The 23,627-nt window shown below is 43.2% G+C and overlaps 1 protein-coding gene and 1 long non-coding RNA gene across 7 annotated transcripts in view; one reads left to right on the top strand and one right to left on the bottom strand.

Moving 5' to 3' along the window:
• Positions 1-23,627, top strand: part of ANKRD6 (ankyrin repeat domain 6) — a 191,013-nt gene that overhangs the window by 111,231 nt on the left and 56,155 nt on the right. For all 6 annotated transcript variants that reach the window (XM_029944838.1, XM_029944841.1, XM_029944843.1 and 3 more), the window contains exon 2: positions 7,678-7,942. In XM_029944838.1, coding sequence (XP_029800698.1) covers positions 7,823-7,942 — 120 coding nt within the window. In that variant the 5' untranslated portion in view covers positions 7,678-7,822. The remainder of the gene's footprint in view (positions 1-7,677; positions 7,943-23,627) is intronic.
• Positions 773-7,899, bottom strand: LOC115296359. The gene is made up of 2 exons (XR_003910864.1): positions 6,882-7,899; positions 773-1,526 (listed from the first exon to the last, which is right to left on the bottom strand). It is a non-coding gene; the product is annotated as an uncharacterized LOC115296359 (long non-coding RNA).

A 23,627-nucleotide genomic window follows, 5' to 3' on the forward strand; every position in this document is an offset into this window, starting at 1 on the left:
AGCTCAGAGCCTGGAGCCTAATTTGGATGCTGTGTCTCTTTCTCTCTCTCTGTCCCTCCCCTGTTCACGCTCTGTCTCTGTCTCTCAAAAATAAATAAATGCAAAAAAAAATTTTTAAAGCGGGAGGGAGAAATGTATGCATGAAAGGTAGACTATTGTGTGGGGATTGGTTTTATTGTAATTTGGTATTGCTTGTTTTGGTTTGTCTTTAGCATTTGAGGTTTTACCCCAGAGGAGTTGAGGGTAGGGAGAAGAAAATTCCTTAAGGGGCTGTGGCGCTGACCAGTTCTTGGGGTGCTGACAGATCTGTGTCACTGGTAGGACCTGTCTTGAAGTTGATAATTCTTCTCCCAGGAGCTGTGCACCTCTATTTTGAGGAGAGAGGGAGAGAGAAGGAGGACTACATCTATTTTTTATCTTTTGGAGGTTCAGGAGCCATAGCCTGCCTCATCTGTTAGGAAAGGAGAAAGTGGTTTGCTGACTTGGTGACACTTCTCTATTTTTCATGGGATCCAAAGGCTCCTGAAGGCCAGTTAATGACTAGGAAACCCAATTGGTTATTGTTTTTTTTTTTTTTCCTGACATCCACCTAACACACATTAAAGACTAACTGTGTTCCAGGAACCATGCCAGGCACTGGAATACAAGATAACCAAAACAGGCTTCCATCCTCAAGGAGTTTAGTCCAATCTTGAGTCAGTCCAGCAATTACACCACAAGGGGAGCTGTCTCAGCTCAGGCTGCCATAATAAGATAACATAGACTGAGTGGCTTAAGTAATAGAAATTTATTTTCTCACAGTTCTCAAGGCTGCAGGTTCAAGATCAAGGTCCAGAAGGGTTTGGTTTTTGGTGAGGACTTTCTTCCTGGCTTGCAGGTTGCCATTTTCTTGCTCTGTTTTCACATGGCCTTTCCCTGAGATTGGGGTAGGAGGTTGAGGTGGACAGGAGTATGATGAGGGTTAGTATGAGGGGCGGGGGAGAGAAAGACTTTCTTTGATACCTCTCTTATAAGAACAATAATCGTATCAGATCATAGCTTCACCCTTATGACCTCATTTTATCTTAATTCCCTCCGAAAGGCCTTATTTCCAAATACAGTCATAATGAGGCTTAGGGCCTCAACATATGAATTTTGGGGGGACACAAATCAACCCAATAACAGGAGCTTATAGAAACCTGTAAGAGCACAGCTAAGGTCATGATTGCCTTGTCCAGGGAAAGAAGGGACCACAGAAGGCTCAGCAATGACTCCTGGTCTAGATTTTGAGCATGTGATTTCAGTAGCCTCAGCTCGGTGACTCTGTTGATCCAGCAGTGCTACGCAGTCAACAAGTAGTTATTGTACCATGTAAAAAGAAGGGGTCTCTACACCACAAGCTTTCTGTCAGTCGTAACTTCATTCAATGATATTTTTATGCCGCGGATGCTGTTTTTACATTTCGTAGCAGCTTTTCTTGATAGTACAGTATGTCACAGGTTTCTAGATGTCACTCAGCTTTTACTGCAACAGCTTCCATATGCCTCCTGCAAAGATGATTATTTTAAAGATCCAGTAAGTGTCAGATTCAGAAATATGGTATATCAGGTAGCATATGTGTTCCTGTGCAATAGTGAGGTATATAAAAGGAGTCATGGGCTTGCTCAAGGGGGTGCTCTGCCCCCATTGTCCTTGTCTTTTGCAGATAGCATTTGTGGACACCAGGCTCTGTAAATGGCCAGTGCTGTACTATTCTCATCAATAATATTATGCTGAGGGTCCCTACCTGTGGGGTACATATTCTCAGAAGAAGGCAGTGTCCCAGAAGCTTTGAGGAGAGGAACCACTCCTTTCTTTATACTTCTGTCACATTCCCTTTACATTTCCCACCTGGCATCTGGCCTTTGGGCCCTCACTGAGACTCATCAGGGCCCGGGGTCTTTAACGTAGGGAGTGAGCCACATTCCTCTCTGTTCTGACCTCACTTGTCCTCCAGGGGTGATGGCAGCATCCCAGCAGTGATCACTCCTGGATAAACTAGTATGACTGTTGTGTACGAAAAATGAGCTTGCCATTCTACTGGTACTTGTCTCCCCAGTGGAATTCGGTCTCCCTGTAACTTGCTGCCATGAGTCTGGCTATTCTGCCCTTGGCATAAGCCATATAATGGCCACAGTAGAATCCCAGCCTGTTGCCTGTAAGAGCTACTACCCTCAAGGAAATGGGGGCAAGGTCTTGAGCAGGGTGCTTCGAGGGTTTGCACTGACAGTAATTCTCCCAACTTCAGGACCAGCAATGCTTGCTTTAGAAATAAGGAAAACAGGGGCGCCTGGGTGGCTCAGTCGGTTAAGCCTCCGACTTCGGCTCAGGTCAGATCTCACGTTCGTGGGTTCAAGCCCCGCATCAGGCTCTGTGCTGACAGCTCAGAGCCTGGAGCCTGCTTCCGGTTCTGTGTCTCCTTCTCTCTCTGCCCCTCCCCTGCTCATGATCTGTCTCTCTCTGTATCAAAAAAAAAAAATTAAAAAAAAAAAAAAGAAATAAGGAAAATGTGCTGATGTGGCTCAAGTCAAAATGAAAGCTCTCTTCCTTTCTAGGACTGCTTCTGTTGTAGAGTTAGTTTTCTGTTGTTCCTACAAGTGGTCTGGAGGACACCACTGTGATGTTTAGGACCCCTGACAGCACTTGAACAGCTTTGCTCCCTGTCTTCTCCCTTCCTCCAGCCCACAGAGACTCAGAGGAGCATTTGTGAGACAGACTGTGGCCTTACAACACTGCAATAGCTGCTCGCCCAGCCTCTTGTCTCCTGTGCTGCTGCAGTCACTGTGCTGGAACCCCCTGTCGAAGAGGGCGGACTGTTGTCACCATAAATGCAGTTCGTTATAGATCTTGACCCTTCTTTCATTCTCCCTCCCTACAACATACACATCCCTCTCTCTCCTGGCATCACTGCTGGCAGAGTGCAGACTTCCTTGCTCTCATTCAAAAGCATTCCTCCCATCTGTGAATTATTCCCTGACTCTTTGATAGGGCAGTCTTACAGGTCCTCTGCCGGCAGAAGGGAGCAGTTCGACAAAACCTGAAGCCCCAAGACTTTCAGAAGCTGTGACGAGCAGACTAGGAAGCCACGAAACACTGTGAGCTGAATGGATGTCTTAATAAGCTTTTAGATGTGATTTGGCTCAAGGGAATAAGGCGAGTAAATGATTGCAGACCCACTGAGTGTGACAACCCTAGGAAGCTAATGATCTCTCCAGGAAAGAATTGACAGCAATTATCTAGCAACTGAACACCATGTAGGATGGGGAGGACAGACCCCTGGATGTGAGTACAATATCTCTTCACTACAGGGTTTTAAGCAGTAGGAGCAAAGCGAATTATTGCAACTGATGGTGCTCCCCTAACTGCTAATTCTGGGCGCCTGTGGACTGTCTCTGGGTGGGATATGCATATGCCTGGCTGAGACTTCTGTTTGCAGGTCTCTTCTAAAATATTTTGCCTGTCAGGAAACTGAATGTAGTAGTTTGGGGATATTGGTACCGGGAGACTTCCTTGTAAATCCTCAAGAAAACAGCAAAAGCAAACCTCATAGACCTTTTGCTATAAAAAGAAACAGATCGCATCACAGACCAAGCAGCCGCGTGGCCTTCTAGCCTGATGAGAGAAAAAAAGCATTTGCAAATTGGAATGCAGCAAAACTGGGGTGGTGGGCTGGGAGAAAGCAGGGAAATCTTTCTTAGAAGCTAAATACCTTTCTGGATTCAGGATGCTCATTGAATATTTATGATCATGGATTTATTTCATTTCTGCTTGAAGAACTGGCAGCATGTTTGCATTTAATGTTTTCCTCCAGAATGCTGTGAAAGTGAGCATTGTGACAGAGAAGGATGTGATTGATAGATATAGGGCAGAAGAAATTCCTCCCTGCCAGCAGTGGGAAGTGTCTTGAATGATAGCTGGTCTGCTTGGAAGAGGCAGCTCAGCCTGAATGAGGGAATGGGCTGCTACAGCTCAGGTACCCAACAGGTTGGCAGTAGAGTTTAACTCATTGATTGCAGACTAGTTGCTACTTCTCTATTCCTCTCCTCTCCCCACTCATTCATTGGTGAGGGTCTTCTATCCTCCTTATTCTTCTCCCTCAAGCCCCCTCCACCTTCCTGATTTGTCAGCTCAGAGGTGTCAGACAAAAAGGTTGGAGGTAGAGAGAGGAAGCAGAAAAGAAGACTCAGCTACTTTAATTCCTTCCCACCCACCCTGTTTTTATCTGCAACTGTAGGGGAATACTGGGCGTCCTACCAGTGACGCTGTTACTGGATTTCAACTGAGAATGAACTTGAGATGCCCAAGCACACAGGGATGATGCTAGCCACAGACTGGGAACTGGAACCCTGGGATTCTGTTCCTGACTTTGCAGGCAGTTTTCTATGCAATTGTAGTTGGGGGCGGGGAGGGTGGGGAAGGTATCCAAAATCCTGTGAGTGACAAATCCGGGAGCTGTCCTGTGCCTCAGGCAGGCTGTGCATTGGTCATGGTGGAGGAGGTGGGATAGGGTGGGAAGCGGGGAACATTTCATTCTTAACTAGTTGTAACTGAAAAGCAAAAAAGAAAAAAAATGTTTGGCCAACATTTCTCAACTGTAGTGTTTTTTTCTATCTTAAAACAAAATGAATAGTAATGTGTGCTAGACTTATAAAGGGCCGTTTACCAAAGGTGATTATATAAACAAAGCTATTTCAGTAGCCTGCAACCATGGCAGTGGGTGTCTGAGAGCCGAATTTATTGTCTGGGACAGGAGGGGGAGTGGCTGTCTATGTACTGCGGCCTGCTGACCCCTGCGTCTGCTGCTGGGAGACCCCTGGTGCCCCTGGACTGGAGCTCGTGACCTCGGCTCCAGTAAAGTGAAGTAAAATGAGTGAAATTGTAGTCATGATAATAGTGTTTGTAATGAACCAGGCCATTGTATCGAAACATTCAGATGCCCACTGCAAGAAAAGAAAGGTGGCAGTTCAGGCTGAGTGCACCAAGACAACACATGAGTAAATGAGGAATGTGGTTGGGGAGCGAGAGCATTTAGGAAGCCACGGCTAATATTGTAGTTTCCTGCCATCTGGGCCCAGAGTGCTCTTGCAGTATTGGGGCAAACTCAGCAGAAGCTCATATAATTGGTTTGCAGATACCACAGATTACCTGAATAAAGGGAGAGAATGTATCCAATGTTTACAAAAACAACTTCTGCACAGTGCAACAGTCTGGGAAACATAAAGCCTAAACTAGTCTCTCAATGAGACCCTGGGAATTTTAGGTAGCATTTCCAGCTCGGTTTCTCTGTTTGGGTCACGGCTTGATTCTTTCATCGGCTCATCCTTTCAACCAAGATTCCTCATGCATCCCGGGGGTCTCTGGCCGTGGCTAAGAGAGGAGTCCTCTCTTTGGAGCATACCTTCCTGGATTTGTTGATTTCTAATGAGCAGAGCAGGTGGATTTGTGAAGAAGATTCCTTCTTTCCTTGCTATTCTTTAACCACATTTTGGGCAACATACAGATGAAGTGAGAAAAGCTGATGAGTAACATGTTGGGGCAGGAGGAATGATAATTAACTTTTTGAAGTTACTCACATTTTGGCCAATACTTTCACATGGTAAAATGCCGTCTTTTACTCCACCATGGTCCTATTTTGTTGTTGTTGTTGTTTGTTTGTCTGTTTTATGTGTGATCACTTAACCCCCGTCTCCCAGAGCTGTTGGCATAATGACTTGGCTGGAATGTCATGGTGAACAAGAGTTAGAGTAAGGTACAGTCTAGATCTTTCCTGTCATCTCATGGCCAATTCCTTAACCTTAGAGATTGAAAGAAGCATTGGGTTTGCCTGGAAGCAACTGTAAAAGGTGTTTGTATCTTTCAGGACTTCAAAATTAGAATGTGTGGTAGGGTCTGGGGTGAAAAGTGGGATCCCTTTGGCACAGCATTTTCTTTGTATTTGCATACATTGGTATATTTTTTAATTTTTTATTTTAAAAAATTTTAATGTTTTTAATTTATGTTTGAGAGACAAGAGACAGTGCGAGCAGGGGAGGGTCAGAGAGAGGAGGAGATACAGAAACCGAAGCAGGCTCCAGGCTCTGAGCTGGCTGTCAGCACAGAGCCCGACGCAGGGCTCAACCCCATGAACTGTGAGATCATGACCTGAGCTGAAGCTTGACGCTTAACCGACTGAGCCGCTCAGGCGCCCCTGGTATATATTTTTTAAATGTTTATTTTGAGAGAGAACACGAACAAAGAAGAGAAACAGAGGGAGAGGGAGAGGGAGAGAGAGAGAGAAAGAGAGAGAGAATCACAAGCAGGCTCCACACTGAGAGTAGAGCCTGATGCAGTGCTTGATCCCAGGACCATAAAATCACAACCTGAGCCTATATCAAGAGTTGGAGCCTCAACCGACTGAGCCACTCAGGTGCCCCTACTGGTATTTTTAACAAGTGTGTTTCAAAACACAAAGAAGCTTCACTTCTTTGCTGTCCTAGCAGAAGTGAATTCAATTCTTTTTTTTTTTTTAAGTTTATTTATTTCTTTTGAGAGAGAGAGCATGTGTACACACACATGGGGGAAGGGCAGAGAGAGAGGGAGAGAGAGAATCTGACAGCACAGAGCCTTATGTAAGGCTTGAACTCATGAACCATGAGATCATGACCTGAGCTGAAATCAAGAGTCAGATGCTCAACCAACTGAACCACCCAGGTATCCTGAATGAATTCAATTCTTAAGCATTCCTTTTTCTATCCAGAGAATGCTTTAATAATTACCAATGGCTTCAGTTTGCTCTAACGGTGTGCCAGGCTCCTAGGAGGAGTCAGTGTTTAAAATTCTGTTCATTTGTCATTTGGTGGAAAGAAGAGCTTAATTTTACTTACAGTGACTACCTCCAGACCACTGCTCTGAGTGGGGCTTTGCGTCCTGTAGGTGGTTTTAGTAGGCCTTTTATTTCTTATTAAGCACAGTAGCAACAAAACCAGGCCCTCCTGATGCAATTGGTAGTGTGTGCTGTCAGTGTTTCTAGCATCTGCGTTGTTCCCAAGGTGGGTTGTTCCGGCAGGAATTGGGAGATGGCCCGGGCCTGTGCCCAGCTCTCCATCTGTCCCAGAACTCAGGAAGCTACACTGTTTCCAGTGAGACAAGGATAAAGCAAAAGAACTGCAATAAAGGCTGGCGGAGCACCCCAAGGATTTAACCCACCCCTGAGGGTCTCTGTGGGGTGTGGTCCACGGGCATCTTCACGTGCCAGGGGAATCAGCGGGTTGGCTGTGGTGGATCCACAAAACGTGGCCAGCAGGCCCTTTGTCATCATGCGCAGTACAGTTACCTGCCAAAGGCAGGCCTGGAACCCAGGTGATGTTGATGGGGTTATGTCAGGCCTCTGCTGCCGGGGATGGAAGTGCTGAGCAGACCTCACAGTTTTGGCCATAGTTCTCTGGAGAATGTCCCTGAAGTGGGAAGAAGGGAGGAGGGTTGGCACATTTTGTTGCCTTCTACTTGCAAGTTCAGGCACTTCGGTGTGCAGAGTGTGTGCTTCCTGCTTGTCCTGTCTTTACTCAGCTTCTGTCCCCTGCAGTGAGCGATCACCAGATGCCCTAAAATCAGAGAGATGACGTGTATGGCCTGCCCTGTGTGCTGAGCGGTGCTGATGGCAACTTTGTTTGTAATCCCTAGGTCCCGAAGATGGCGTAGTAATAAAGGCACCTTCTGATGACCAGGAGCATCTTTACCCGTGGGTGCCTGCCCGGGCCAGTGGCATCGTGTTGAGCTGAAGGAACTTGTCTATTGCCCTCCTGAAAACCACTTTCTCTCCTAATTCATGAGCCAGCAAGATGCAGTCGCTGCACTTTCTGAACGCCTTCTCATAGCTGCGTACAAAGGCCAGGCAGAGAATGTGGTTCAGCTCATCAACAAGGGCGCCAAGGTAGCAGTTACCAAGGTAACAAGAGAAAAAAAACCAACACTTTAGCCTATTCCCTGGGAAAAAACCTGCCTCTTAATAACCATTGCCTGTACAACTGTTGTGTTTAGTTTGAAGCTTTCATAGAACTAGCTTTTTTCTTTTTTCCAGTGATGGCCGTTTGGGAAGCAAGAAGGAGGATTAAAATGCTATCTTTCAAGTGGAGTGACTTGTAATTAGCATTCGACAGTCTTTAAAATCACAGTATGGCTGTTTTTCACCTACTTCTTTAGCTAAACGGACAAGAGGTCTCTCTGAAGAAGTTGGGGCACAAAAACTTATTGGGAAAAATGTTTGTACAGTAATCACATTATTGTACAAGGACAGGGTAGCCCATCGGTGGTGTGGAACCTCACTGTTCCAATCTGTACAGTAACAGACTTGCGCCAGATGACGGCCGCCATCTCTTTGGGCTTTCATTTCATATGGGTCAGGAAAATGTGTGGTAGACTTTGGAGGACATTGCTCACCCCTCACCAACAGATAATTCCATGGTAGATGAGAAAACATACTGGCTAAAGGGCAGTATTGTAGCAAAACTGGGGAAAGTCAGACCGCATAGTTAGGTGACAAGTTAAAATATATAGATGAAATAATGCTGATGGAAAACACTTATTGAGCATTTAGTATTGCTCTGAGGACTTTACAGTCCTCTAGAAGAGGTTCTTTTTTCATCCCCACTGTAGAGATGAGGAGACTGAGGCACAGAGAGATACTTGCTTAGGGTCCGTCCTTCAGCTGTTCGGTGGCAGAATTGCTACTTGTACCTACAGAGTCTGCTCCAAAGTCCACCCTCTAGGGCACCCCCAAATAGCTGTGGAGAGAAGCAGAGTTTAATTTTCAAATGCTAATGTCTGACCACCTGTGGCACAGATTGGCCAGCACACAATTTCAGTTGCTCATATGCAGTCTTTGTATTTTATGATTCGACATGTGCTTTTTTTTGGCATCACCAAGCAGTTAACTCAATTCTGACACTATCTAACTGGAGATGGCATCAGGTCTCACAGATTAAGAGCTCAGTCCCACAAGACTGTGTCTTCCCCATCCCCGCTTCAGATGCCAATCACCAAGTCCAAGTTGTCAACTGGCTATAAATCAAAGGCTCCCACAATCCCCCCCACCCCTGCTTTGGGTTTGACTGATTGGTAGAGCAGCTCCTAGAACTCAGGAAGACATTTTGCTTACTAGTTTATGATTTAATTGTGAAAAGATGTTACTGAGGACCAGCCGGATAGAAGAGATGCAAGGTGTGAGGAAGGGGTACAGAGCTTGCATGCACTGAGCGCACCACCCTCCCAGAACCTCCATGTCTTCACCAGCCCAGAAGTTTTTTGACTTCTCTTGCATTTCTATTGAGGCTTCAATCGCTGATTGGCCATTGACATTTAACCTCTAACCTCACCCCTCTCCCTGGAGGTCAGGAGATGGGACTGAAAATTTAACCATCTAATTATGGTTGGTTGCCCTGGCAGCCAGCCCCATCCTTAGGGACGTTCCAGAAGTTAACTCGTTAACATAAACTCAGGTGTGGTTGAAAAGGGGACTTATTATGAAGAACATATTAGTTTCACTTTTTTTTTTTTTTTAATCTCTGGAGCTATTTCAGGAACAAAAAAAGACAAACTATTGTAAAAAAAAAAAAAAGATGCTCCCATTGTTTTTATCACTTAGGAAAGTCTAAGGATTTGGGGAGCTGTGAGCCAGGAATGGACACTAAAACCAAATATATATTCATTATAAACACAATATCACAATGCTTGTCTCTGGAGACAAAATATTGGGCCATGCAGAGGTTACCTACTGGCCTAACAACACTTTACACGTAAATGGTGACGAGCTTGTATGGAACTGAGGGTGAAGGGAGCCGTAGCTCAGGCTTTGGTTTGATTCGCCCACAGCTCTTCAGGGCCTGGGCAGTTACAACTGGGAGAAGGTGCGTTAACTCCGTAGTTAGCGTGCGTACTCACACATTTTCACTCTGCTGTGTTTGCTAATTGTGCAACTTGTTGCCGTCTTAGAGCCTCAGTTTCCTTACTGCAAAAGACTTAAAGATACGATCTTTTCAGGATTGTTATAATAACAAATTATTAATAAGCAATTAGCTCATAGTCTGAAAGTTTTCTTTTTCTTTCTAAAGTGAGCTTTATTTCTTTTTCTCTTGAGAGAGAATGTGTGTGCAAGCAGGGGAGGGGCAAAGGGAAGGGAGAGGGAGAAAGAGAATCTTAAGCAGACTCCACGCCTAGCCGTGGAACCTAACATAGGGCTTGATCTCACAACTGTGAAATCATGACCTCTGCCAAAATCAACAATCAGATACTTAACCAACTAAGCTGTCCAGGTGCTCCAGAAGTTTTCTTTTTCTTTTTAAATATTTTTAAAATCTTTATTTGTTTTTGAGATAGAGAACGAGTAAGTTTGGGAGGAACAGAGAGAGAGGGAGACACAGAATCCGAAGTAGGCTCCAGGCTCTGAGCTGTCAGCACAGAGCCCAGTGCAAGGCTTAAACTCATGAACCGTGAGATCATGATCTGAGCTGAAGTCAGATGCTTAACTGACCGAGCCACCCAGGTGCCCTAAAGTTTTCTTTTTAAAACAGACTTCATAATTTGCTTTTTTAAAAACAGCTTTATTGAGATATAACTTACATGCCATAAAATTCACCCATTTAAAATATACAATTCAGTCATTTTTAATATATTTACAGAGTTGTGCAATGATCACTATGTTTTAATTTGAGATCACTTGCATCATCCCAATAGGAAACTTTTTACTTATCAGCTATCATTCCCCATTCCCACCCCTAGCTCCTGACAACCATTAATCTAGTTTTTGTCTCTAAATATCTGTTTTCTGGGAGCACCAGGGTGGCTTAGTTAGGTAAGTGTCTAACTCTTGGTTCGGGTCGTGATCTCACAGTTTTGTGGGTCTGCGCCCTGCACCAGGCTGCACATTGATGATGAGGAGCCTGCTTGGGATTCTCTCACTACCTCTCTCTCTGCCCCTCCCCTACTCACGTTGTCTCTGTCTCTCTCAAAACAAATAAACTTTAAAAAATTATAAATATCTGTTTCCTGGACATTTCACATAAATGGAATCATATAGTATGTAGTCTTTTGTGTCTGAATTTTCTCACTTAGCCTAATGTTTTCAAAGTTATCTATGTTATAGCCTGCATCAATGCGTCATTCTCTTTTACCGCAGAATAGTATCTTATTGTATGGATATGCCACATTTTGTTCACCTAGTCATCAGTTGGTGGATGTTTTGAGTTGTTTTCAGCTTTGAACCATTATGAATAGTGCTGCTGTGAATATTAGTGTACAATTTTTGTGTGGACATGTTTTCATTTCTCTTGAGTAAATACCCAGGAGTGGAATTGTTGGAATACAGGGTAAATCTATGTTTAGCATTTTAAGGAACGGCCAAGCTATTTTTCAGGGTGGTTGTACCATTTTACCTTCCTGTCGCAGTGTTTAAGGGTTCCAGTTTCTCTGTATCCTTGCCATCGCTTGTTGTTGCCTATCTTTTTTATTTTTTACATCATTTGCTTTTTAATGGTTATCTTTTTCAAAGTAATGCATGCACATAGGAGGTTTAAAGGTACAAGTTCAAATACTATTAGAAGGCATTTAACAGAAGGAGCTGTCTCCTGCCCAACTCTGCTCCACCAAAGAACAAATTTTCAGATCTCTTAGCTGTTTTCCATTTATTTCCATATTTCTAATGAATGTGCGTATAATGCTAATTTGATTAATCAGTTTAATTTTTATTTGATTTAGACAAAGTACAACATCCATTCATGATAAAAACCCTCAACAAAGTAGGTTTAGAGGGAACATACTTCAAGATAATAAAAGACATTAAAAAAACAACAACCCACAATGAACATCATCCTTAATGGTGAAAAACTGAGAAAGTTTTACACTAAGGTCAGGAACAAGATTAGGATGTCCACTCTCAACACTTTTATTCCATATAGTACTGGAAGTCCTAGCCACAGCAGTCAAACAAGAAAACAACAACAAAAACCAAAACCCTCTGGATTGGTAAGGAAGAAGTAAAACTGTTACTATTTGCAAATAACATGATATTCTATATAGAAAACCTGGAATAGTCCACCAAAAACTGCTAGAATTGATAAACAAATTTAGTAAGGTCACAGGATACAAAATCAATCTACAGAAATCTGTTTCATTTCTTTTTTTTTTTTTAAGTTTATATAGTTTGAGAGAGACAAGCAGAGAGAGAGGGAGAGAGAGAATCCTAGGCAGGTTCCATGCTGTCAGTGCAGAGCCCGAAACAGGGCTCAATCTCACTAACTGTCATGACCTGAGCCAAAATCAAGTCGGTCGCTTAACTGACTGAGCCACTCAGGTGCCTCTGTTTCATTTCTATATACCAATAATAAGGCAGCAGAAAGAGAAATTAAGAAACAATCTCATTTACAATTGCACCAAAAATAATAAGATACCTAGGAATAAACTTAATGAAAGAGATGAAAGACCTATACTCTGAAAACTATAAAACACTGATGAAAGAAATTGAAGTCTACACAAAGAAATGGAAAAGCACTCATGCTCATGGATTGGAAGAAAATAATGTTGTTAAAATGTCCATACTACACAAAAGCAATGTACACATTGAATTCAATCCTTATCAAAATACCAACAGCATTTTTCACAGAACTAGAACTAATGTAAAACGTGTATGGAACCACAAAAGATCCCAAATAGTTATAGCAATCTTGAAAAAGAAAAGCAAAGCTAGAGACATTACAAATCCAGACTTCAAATTGTATTACAAAGCTGTGGAAATCAAAACTGTATGGTACTGGCACAAAAATAGACACATAGACCAATGGAACAGAATAGAAACCCAGAAATAAACCCACAATTATATGCTCAATTAATCTTCAACAAAGGAGGGACGAATATGCAATGGGAAAAAGTCTCTTAAACAAAGGGTTTTGGGAAAACTGGATGGCTATATGCAAAAGAATGAAACTGGACCATTTTCTTATACCATACACAAAAATAAACTCAAAATGGATGAAAGGCCTAAATGTGAGACCTGAAACTATAAAAATTCTAGAAGAAACTGCAGGCAGTAACTTCTCTGACATCAACCAGAGCAACTTCCTTCTGGATATGTCTCCTTAGGCAAGGGAAACAGAAGCAAAAATGAAGCATTGGGACTACATCAAAAGAGCCTACTTGGATTCTCCCCCCGTCTCTCTCCCCCTGCTGCACTTGTGCTCTCACACTCTCTCTCTTAAAATAAATACATAAACTTAAAAAAATTGTAATAGGGGCGCCTGGGTGGCTCAGTCGGTTAAGCGTCGGCTTTAGCTCAGGTCAGATCTCACGTTCGTGGGTTCAAGCCCCATGTTGGGCTCTGCTGACTGCTAGCTCAGAGCCTGGAGCCTGCTTCAGATTCTGTATCTCCCGCTCTGTCTGTCCCTTCCCTGCTCACACTGTCTCTCTCTGTCTCTCAAAAATAAATAAAAAACATTAAAAAAATTTTTAAAAATTGTAATAAAAAAATTAAAGTGAAAAAGAAAGAAAAACACCAGTTAGAAGTGATACATTCACCCCTGTATTTATAGCAGTATCATTTCCAATAGCTAAGATATGGAGGCAGTCCATGTGTCCATTGATAGATGAATGGATAAAGAAGATGTTTTACGTATTCTGCAAAAGAACGGTATTCAGCCACCAAAAATAATTAAATTTTGCCATTTGTGATGACTGGATGGAGCTAGAGTGTATTCTGGTAAGTGATATAAATCAGAGAAAGAGAAATACCATTATGATTTCACTCATAATGTGGAATTAAAGAAACAAATCAAACAAGTAAAATGAAAAAGAAAGAGAGAGACAATCCAAGAAATAGACTCTTGACTATAGAGTACAAATTGATAGTTACCAGCGGGGAGGAGTGTGGGGAAATGAGTTAAATAGGTGATAGGGATTAAGGAGAGTTCTTGCTGGGTGATGTATGGAAGTGCTGAATCTCTATGTCATACACCTGAGACTAATGTAACACTGCATGTTAACTAACTAGAGTTAGAATAAAAACTAAACAAACAATTTAGATATTACTTTAATTTTTATGTTACAACTACACATAAAGTGTCAAATATTTTTACTATGTTTGTCTTCCATTTCTGAGTCTCCATAAGCAACTACAAGCAAGTCTTTTGGTAGTTTCTTTTAGTGTTTACATTTGTAAATGATTGCTTGATCTAGATTTTTCCATTTTAGGCATTCTCTGCTAACTTAACAATATAAAAACCGATGATTTAAGATTTAGCTTTCTTCCTCTTTCCTGCTCTCATATACAACTTCTATCTTCATAATATAGTTGTGTCATTACTTAGGTGACCATCAGCATTTAGTCTTTATATTAGTTTAACAAGTTTATTTATAGCTGAGCCCTGTAGTAAGTACTGTCATTATGTTTCCTTTTTTGGTAATAATTCCTTTACTCTGATGTTAATAATTATCCCCTGTTTGTTTCCTTGGTTTTGTGTGTACATATAACAAATTATCTCCAAACTCTTCCTCAGTTCCTGGTCTTCTCTCTGGGTGTTCAGATGTGTTAGATAACTCTCCACTGAGTCTCTTTGAAGAGATGTTCTCTGGAGACCCCTCTCCTATTTTAGTCTGGACTTGTGGCCCTTTGGGCCTTCTGACGAATAGTACTCTTTACTACTATCCTAGGGATCCCGCTTACCACTTTTATGTATGTTGATGTGGTTTTGGACCTCAGTGTCTTTTTCATTCTTGGTTTACTCCCTTGGTTTGCTGTGGTACAACCCCTAGTATAGCACTGTCCAACAGAACTTTCTGTGATAGTGAAATGTTCTAGATTTGTGCTGTTCTATATCTGTCTATATCTAGGCTGGCAACACATGGCTATTGAGTCCCTAGAATGTGGCTAGTGTGGTTTAATTTCAAATTTAATTTTAATTAAAATTTAAATGCCACATGTGGCTGTTGGCTACTGTGTTGAATAGATAGCACTATGTCTTCCTGAGAATGAGTGCATGGGAGAAATTGATCAACTTAATTAAAAAAAATTTTTTTTAACATTTATTTTTGAGAGACAGAGACAGAGCACGAGTGGGGGAGGGGCAGAGAGAGAGGGAGACACAGAATCTGAAGCAGGCTCCAGGCTCGGAGCTGGCAGTATGGAGCCCAATGTGGGGCTCAAACTCATGAACGATGAGATCATGACCTGAGCCGAAGTCGGACACTCAATCGATTGTGCCATCCAGGTGCCCCTGATCAACTTTATTTTTTAAAAATGTTTATTTATTTATTTTGAGAGAGAGCATGTGTGCATGCACATACATGAGGAGGCAAGGAGCAGAGATAGGGGAAGAGAATCCCAAGCAGGCTCCACACTCAGCATGGAGCCTGACACAGGGCTTGATCTCATGACTGTGAGAACATGATCTGAGCTGAAATCAAAAGTCGGATGCTCAATTGACTGAGTCACCCAGGCACCCTGAGACTGATCAACTTTATACATAACCTATGGCCCCTTGTTCTTCCACAATGTCTCAATCTTGTTATATCACAGTTTTTGAACAGATTCGTGATTACAGTAATTATGTAATTGCTGTTCATGGTGGGCCAAGAGTTGTACAATGTACAAATGTAATTAATTACATTTCCATTTTTATATAACTTGCTGTTTTTCCTGGACTTGACAATTGCCTTAATGTTTTTATTTGTTTAGTTTATTCAATGTTATAATTAAGTGTTCCCTCTATTCTCCAACAATTCTGTTAAAACAGTTCTTAGTATAATTTTCCATGATTAATCTCATCATGTACTTATTTTTCCTTGAGATAGATATTCCTTCTGCAGTCATCCATCTTTCCATTCCAGTTTGATTTGGGTTTCTCTCTAGTTCTACTTAAACAGAGTCATCCTGAGAATTCCATTCACCTTTCTTCTATATTAGATTCCATTTGTCAGAACCCATATCAACATTACTTTGGTGGCACATGGTCACTGGTAACTTCTGAAGAAAGGAACCAAGAAGATAAATGTTTTGAGAGTCTGCATGTCTGAAAATATATCTTTATTCTATTCTCTTACTTAAGTGAAAATTTGGTATAAAACCTAGGCTGAGAATTATTTTGCCTCAAAACTTTGAGGACAGTATTTTATTGTCTTTGAGTTCACAGTGTTGCCATTGGGAAATTCAGTTTATAGATTCTTCTTTGTAAGACCTCCTGAAAGGCGTTATGCACCCACTCTACCCCTGTAAGGTCTGCTCATTCAGATCCTGGCTCAGGGATTCCACTCAGAGAAGTATCCTGCATGGAACACTGTCTCTTTTCAACTGATGAAATGCTGTCCATTCACTCTGTGTCTCTAATAACTGGATACTTCTGTATCTGTGAGTACTCAGAACTCCCCACCAGACTTATCACTCTGACCTGGGTCTGAATTTATCTCTCACATTTCTCTGTGTTTTGCACTGAGGAAGAGCAATGGATTTGGAATCCAAAGACCTTGGTAGAACAGGCTCCACTGCTTATTAACTACTTGTTAATGTGGTCAGGGTTTCTTCACTTCTGTATTATTGACATTTTGGGTCACATGGTTCTTTGTTGAGGGAGTTGGTCTTATGCATGGTAGAATGTGTGGCAGCATCTCTGGCTTCTACCCATTACATGCTTCTCCCTAGTTTTGACAACCAAAATGTTACCAGAAATTGCTAAATGTCCCCTGGCTAAGAGCCACTGACGTAGGCAAATCTCCTCACTTCATGAGTTTCAAAGTCCACCCCAAACTTTGTTTTTAAGTTTTTATTTTTAGGTAATCGCTACACCCAATGTGGGGCTTGAACTTACAACCCCAAGATCAAGAGTCACATACTCTACCGACTATGCCAATCAGGTACCCCAAATTCCTCCCCACCTTTAAAGGGCTTCCATAAAGGGCTCCACAGTTATAAAATCTCACTGGTCATAAAATCTGCAGTGCCCAGCCTGCAGTAAGCCCCATGTACATTGAATGAGGGGAACAATGTTGAGTGTAAACTGCTTGCACTTAGATAGTACTTATGAAGTGCCTAGTACTCTTGCAAGAGCTCTTCAGTGATTAGATGTTCTAAACCTCAACTCATTATACTGATGAAGAAACAGAGGTCAGAAGAGGGTAGGTAACTAACCCATCCAAAGTTTCAGTTAGAAAGTACCAGGGCTGGGATTCAAACCCTGGCCCTCTGGCTTCAGAGTCCTTGCTCTGACCCAGCGTGTTTCAACTGTGGGCTTATAGTTGGGGATTGTGAACTTCCTGTGGGGTACTTCTTGTTAGAATATCTTCCTTGGTATCTTGCACATGGTAGATATGGTCTGCAAATGTTTTCCTGCCTGGGACCTCAGATACATAGGTACTTTATTATTTTTTTAAAATGTTTATTTGTTTATTTTGAGAGAGACAGAGAGAGTGAGTGAGCGAGCAATGGAGGGGAGAGAGAGGCAGAGAGAGAGGAGAGAGGGAATTCCAAGCAGTCTCCACACTGTCAGTGCAGAGCCTGACACAGTGTTCAGTTTCACGAACTGTGAGATCTAGAACTAAGCCAAAGCCAAGAGTCAGATGGTTAAACAATTGAGCCACCCAGGTGCCCCAAGCACAGGCACTTTAATAAGGCAGCAACCCAATAATGGTATTGCACATGGATATCACACTTTACAATTTCCAAATCATTTTCACACACGTGTTCCTCAGCCCCAGAACCCTGTAACATATATATGTATGTATATATATACATACACAGACTTTTCTTTTAGAGTTGTGAGGAAATGGACAGCCCTAAAAGGAGAGTGACCAGTACAAACTAGAAAGTGCCAGAGTGGGACCAGAGCCTGGATCTCCCGGCTGCCATGCGGATGTCCTCTCTGTTACACCAGGGCTCAGACAAGTTCAGCCTCTTCTGTTCTCATAGGGACTTTACTTAGTAGCTAATAGTGTATGGTTGTGATACCTTATCCAAGGTAGGGGCAGAGTTGTGCATAGGACGAGTCCTCAGAGTTAATGGGGTGAGGAGCTGGGAATTGGTGTAGAAATTTAAATTCCATATTTTAAGAAGCTCAGTAAGAATTCTGACTATCCATTGCATAATTTTCATATTTAGACCAATTATACTTCATGTTGTATCGACCAACACATTTTCAGTTAGAACACGTAACCAAACATGAACAGTGGGTATCCTGTGAAGTCACACGTGTCCCTAGGGTATATTGGCTATGAGAGATGGAGGCTCAGGACTTACCAGTAATTTGGCTCCTGACCCCCTCACCTCTGTGCCACTGCTCACCTGTTATCGCACCCATCCAGCAAGTATTAATTAAGCACCTGCTTTACGCCAGTGAACAAGACAGGGGGGAAGAGTCTGTTTCTTCGGGGCAGATGGGTTAGAATTGGCATGTTGCCCGCCCTCCCTTCCATGAAGCTTCTCCGGCTCCCCAGTGCTCTGCTTCCTGGGTTGCTTCTCTGATGCTGCCTCCTCCATCTCCTTTGCTGTCTCTGCCTCCAGAGGTGGCTTTCCCTGCGGCTCTCGTCCCACACCTGTTCTGAGTCTGCACTCCCGACTTGACTTGCCAGCTCTGGCCAGGCATCATTTTAGCTCCATCTCCGGATTCACTTGTCAGGCCACACCCACGGGCATCTTTATCTGAGTGATCCATGGGTACTTCACAGCTACTTCAGATCTGACTACCCAGCACTGTCCCTTTGTGCTTCCTGAGACCCAACCTATTCCCATGGTCTCTTTGCCAAAGGATACACACATTTGCTCAATCCTCAAGCAGAAGCCCAAGCCACCCTCCCTTCTTCTGACTCGTCACATGCCTCTGCTTACACATGCTCCCAGTGACCCATCGTGGCCCTTTTGCCTCCTAATTTTCTCTCTCCTCTATGCCTTTCTAGTTGCCCCACAGATAGATACTGCCTGACATATTTGGTGTTAAAACAGAAAGGTTGGCTATTTTCTTTGCAAGAAAGCTTTGGATTTATATGAACATATTCTCTCCATAGTCACCTCACATTTCAGTTAAAAATATTTACATACAACTTAATTTTGTTATCTCAGTACTAGTTGGTATTTTGCTGTCTGAATAAACCCTCTGCACTGCTCTCCTTAATGCCAAGCACCGACCATGTGGCAAATGGCACAAGTCTCTAGGAATCCACAGGCAGAGTTTCTTTTTACAGAGCTTTTAGGAGGCTGGTCCTTTGGATGTTTCACTGCAGCTTTTGTTCCCTCCCAAAGCAACCAGACAAAGGTTATTTGATGCAACTTTATTTAAGTAGAAAAGTGGTTTTATTCATTAAATTAATGCTTACCAGAACTCCCATTTGATACCTACCACTACCCCTGAGTAATAACATAGGGATTTAGATGATTAAGAAGTACAGATCATGGCTTCAAGGAGCTTGTTCAGAGAGTGGACCCCCAGAGTTCACTGCAGCGTGAGCAGGCAGAAAACTCCGTGGGTTCCCACATGGAGGGTGATTATGGAGGTAGGGAAGGAGGGGCTGGAAGCAAGAAAAAAGAGGACAAAAGATCATATGCAGATATATACAGTGTCATGTAGATCTCATTTGTGTCAATTTGCATATATATATGTATTCATGAGCAAAGAAATTGGGGAGTTAGAGCTTATATTGACCACTTAGATCCATTGATAAGTGAAGAATGCGGGTAGTAAGTGATGTGTACAGTAATAGTGTATTTTGGTTGAAAAACAAATCCACTTCTCTATTGGAACATGCTTGTATTTGCTTGAGCAGGGAGAAACATCTGGAACACAGGAGACTGCTAATGTTGGTTACCTGGTGCTGAAGATGATTAGCTTTGTTTTATAGGTTTTCCCATCGTATCATTCCACTTATAAAATAAGCATATGTTACTTTAGTGATTTGGCAAACATAAAATCAAGTCGATTAAAGCTGCGCTTGGATGTTTGTATAGCACTGGCCCGGTGCTCCGCAAATACTGTCTTCAGTGAACAGCTCCCAACAGCCGTGTGCTTTTGTCTCTGCCATACTAGTCAGGGAAGGGACTTGCTGAACTTGAAGTAACTGGGTCAAGGCCCGTTAAGTATAGGAAGCTAACCTGGGAGGGAGTTAGCCCTGTGTGGCTCTGAGTCCCACACCTGGGGCGCTGCCTGTGCCTTTCCCAGGGCCTACATATCCCTGCTCTTTCCAGCAGGAGCCCCATCCCTTCCCGCTCCTCCTTCCCTTCAATGCATATAAAGAACGGGGCTGTTGTGGGAGAGGGGTTAGGCCAAAGGGGCTTTTCTACCACCAACTCTCCCGCAACTCCCTCCCCATGCCACATGCACAGCATTCCGAGAGTGTTGTAGCAACTTCAATGTTCTCTACCCAGGCTGCGTGTGGAGGGTGTGAGCGTGGGTATGCGAACCGGAGTGCCCTGGGTACAGATGCCAGCATATTTACCACCTCTGCTATCTTGGGGAGATCACGTCACATTTGCGTCATGTTGTCACTTCTGAAATGAGTATTAAATAACAGTAGCTACCTCAATATATGCAAAGAATTTAGAACTGTGCTTAGTGTCAGATGCGGTAGCCATCAGGAGGAGATCCTGACAAAGCAGTGTCCACCTCCTGGTCTGAGAGTTGTGGTCTGAGTACCAGGCAGGAGTCCTCAGCAGAGGAGCCAAAGCCATTCAGTGTCCTCATCTGAAAGATAAGGATAATGCCAACGTTATGCAGTTGCTGTGAAGGTTTGGTGGGATGACAGCTTTTGAGCACAATTTCCAGTATTAAATAAATGACCATTATAGGCTTTCTTGGTGGAGGTTGAGAAGCTGATTCTAAAATTTATATGAAAACTCGAAAGACCTAGACTAACCAAAGTAGTTTTGATGAACAAAGTTGAGGGGCTGTCACTACTTGATTTCTGGCTCCAGTAGACAACAGAGGGAAGACAGAAAAGGTCAAGAGACCAGAATAGGGAGTCCACAAATAGATCTACACACATGTGGTCTATTGATTTTTGACAAACATGCCCAGGCAATTCAGCAGGAAAAAAGTAATCTTTTTAATTTTTAAAAATTTTGTTTTTAACGTTTACTTACTTTTGAGAGACAGAGCATGAGCAGGGAAGGGGCAGAGAGAGAGAGGGAGACGTGGAATCCAAAGCAGGCTCCTGGCTCCGAGCTGTCAGCACAGAGCCTGATGCGGGTTCAAACTCAGAAACAGTGGGATCATGACCTGAACTGAAGTCAGGCGCTTAACCCACTGAGCCACCCAGGAGCCCCAACAATAGTCTTTTCACCAAATGATGCTGGAACAGTTGGACACAAGAAGAAAGTGCATGTATTGTACCACATGTAAATATTAACTCAAAATGGATCATAGGCTTTAATGCAGGAACTACAGGTTATAAAAATTGTAACAGAAAACAGGATAAAATCTTTGTGATCTTGTGTGATAGTAAATTTTATGTTTCAATTTGGCTAAGCTGTGATACCCAGATATTTGGTCAGATATTTAGATGTTTCTGTATAAACCTAGATGGCAAAACTAGATGTTTCTGTAAAAGTGTTTCATAGATATAATTAACACTTAAGTCGGCAGACTCTGAGTTAGGCAGATTATCCCCTCTGGTGGGGATGGGTTTTATCCAGTCAGTTGAGGGCCTTACGTGAAAAAGATTCCTGTGAGGAAAAGAGAATACGGCCTCCAGATCACCTTCGGGTTTGAAGTGAAACAGCCACTCTTGCTGAGGTCCGCACTCTGCTACTTACTCTGTGGAGTTTGGGCTTGCCAAGCCTCCACAACTGGCAAGAGTTAATTCCTTAAAGTAAACCTCACCACTACCCTTCGCAAAGGGTTCGATTATAGTAAAGTTCACTTTCCCAAGCATGACACTTGTTAGTTTTTGCAGAAGAGCATGTGGGGCTGGTAGATATTTTCTGGCAGTCACCAAAGAAAAGGCTGGAAGTAAATGATGTACATTTATGGTTTAGGAAATAGAGCAGTAGCGGGCTCTGCATGCATCATTCCTCCTGCTGCTACTGCCGGGACTTCTTGCTCTTGAACCTGTTTCCCTCCAGGGAATCCTCCAGGAGAGGTCTGTGAAGTCAGCTTTACACGGCACAGGGAAGCAGTGGAAACCAAGGATCTGTTTTGTTATTACTCATTTGCTTTGTTTTCGGTTCTGTGAGTGTGTATTTAATATTAGGACTCATTGAAATGGTGTGAGTCTGAACTTGTGTCCGCCCACCTTTGGGTTTATAGCCCTTCCCTGAAAGCTGCCAGTCTCCAGGAGGTGGGCGGTGGGGGAAATACATCCTTACAAGGATGCTGCTCAGCTGAAGAGGTTCACTTGAGAGAGAACATGTGAAGCAAGTGGCATGATTCTTCCAGAAGTCTCCATATATTTGCTTAAAAAGACATACAAATTGTTCATTTTCTAAAGTAATTTATTCACCTGGTTCTGAAACAGAAGATACAAAAGTTGACAAGTCTCATTCTGGTGCTGTCCTCCAAACACTCAGTGTGTCCTTCCCTGACAACAACCTATATTACCTGTTTCATGCATTTTCTTCCTGATAGATTTCATGCATATATGTGCAAATAGATGCATCCCTGTGCCTTTCCCTCCTTTGATGCAAATGTGGGATACTGTACGTATACTTTTTCACTTTGCTTTATTCCATAAACCATGACTGGTTTACCCTTTTCCCTATTGATGGGCATTTAGATTATGCTAATCTTCTCTTGTAAATTATGCTGCAGTGACCAACCTTGTCCTAAGGTCTTATTATACAGTGTAGTTATGTCTGTGGAACAGATTTCTCTAATGGGCACTGCTGGGTCAGGGCATGTGTGCCCTTGAAATTGTGACAGTCAGAGCAGAATTGCTCTGGACTGAGGTTGTGCCAGTGGACACTCCACCAGCACGGCAAGAGAGGCTTGGAGGTCTCCCTAGAGACTCACTCTCTCTCTCTCTCTCTCTCTCTCTCTCTCTCTCTCCCCCCCCCTCTCTCTCCCTCTCTCCCCTTGCCCCCCTCTCCCTTCCTCTCCTTCTCTCTCTGCGGAATTGTGGGTGATCATCTCCCACACTCGGATGCACCATGACCAGTGGTTTACTGGCGTCTTCTTCCTGACTTCTCCATCCTCTTTTCCTGGCTCTTCATCTTCTGAATTTATCCTGCCTATCTAGCATTCTCTTAAGTTGCTCTCTGCTGTGGCTAATTTGGCCTCTATTTTGGCCTTGGTTCTTCTCTGCTTCAGCATTGGTTTGGTAGGGTTGTTTCTTTTTCACCTGCTCTGAGTTGTGTCTAGGCCCCCTGCTGAGAGTCAGGAGGAAAAGCAGGGGAGTAGCTGATGGGAGGGGAGTAGTTGGGGTCTCCACACCCCTCCCCTTCCTCACCATCCACTCTGCTGGAAAACAGGATTCCCTCCCAAGGCTGTCCGGGACTTTCACCTCACACCCTGTGGCCCAGTGTGTTCTCACCTCCTGAATGAGAATGCGGGCCTACACAGGGCTGATGCAGCTCCCGGTCCTGCTCGGGGCTCTTAGATCCGCACACTCACTGGGGGGCAGCCAGGGAGTATAGTTACAAGTCAGGTCAGACAGAAAGTCTGCTTTTTGTCCGCGGC

Source organism: Suricata suricatta, chromosome 7 (genome assembly GCF_006229205.1).
Source record: "Suricata suricatta isolate VVHF042 chromosome 7, meerkat_22Aug2017_6uvM2_HiC, whole genome shotgun sequence".
In the NCBI taxonomy this organism is placed as follows: domain Eukaryota; kingdom Metazoa; phylum Chordata; class Mammalia; order Carnivora; family Herpestidae; genus Suricata; species Suricata suricatta.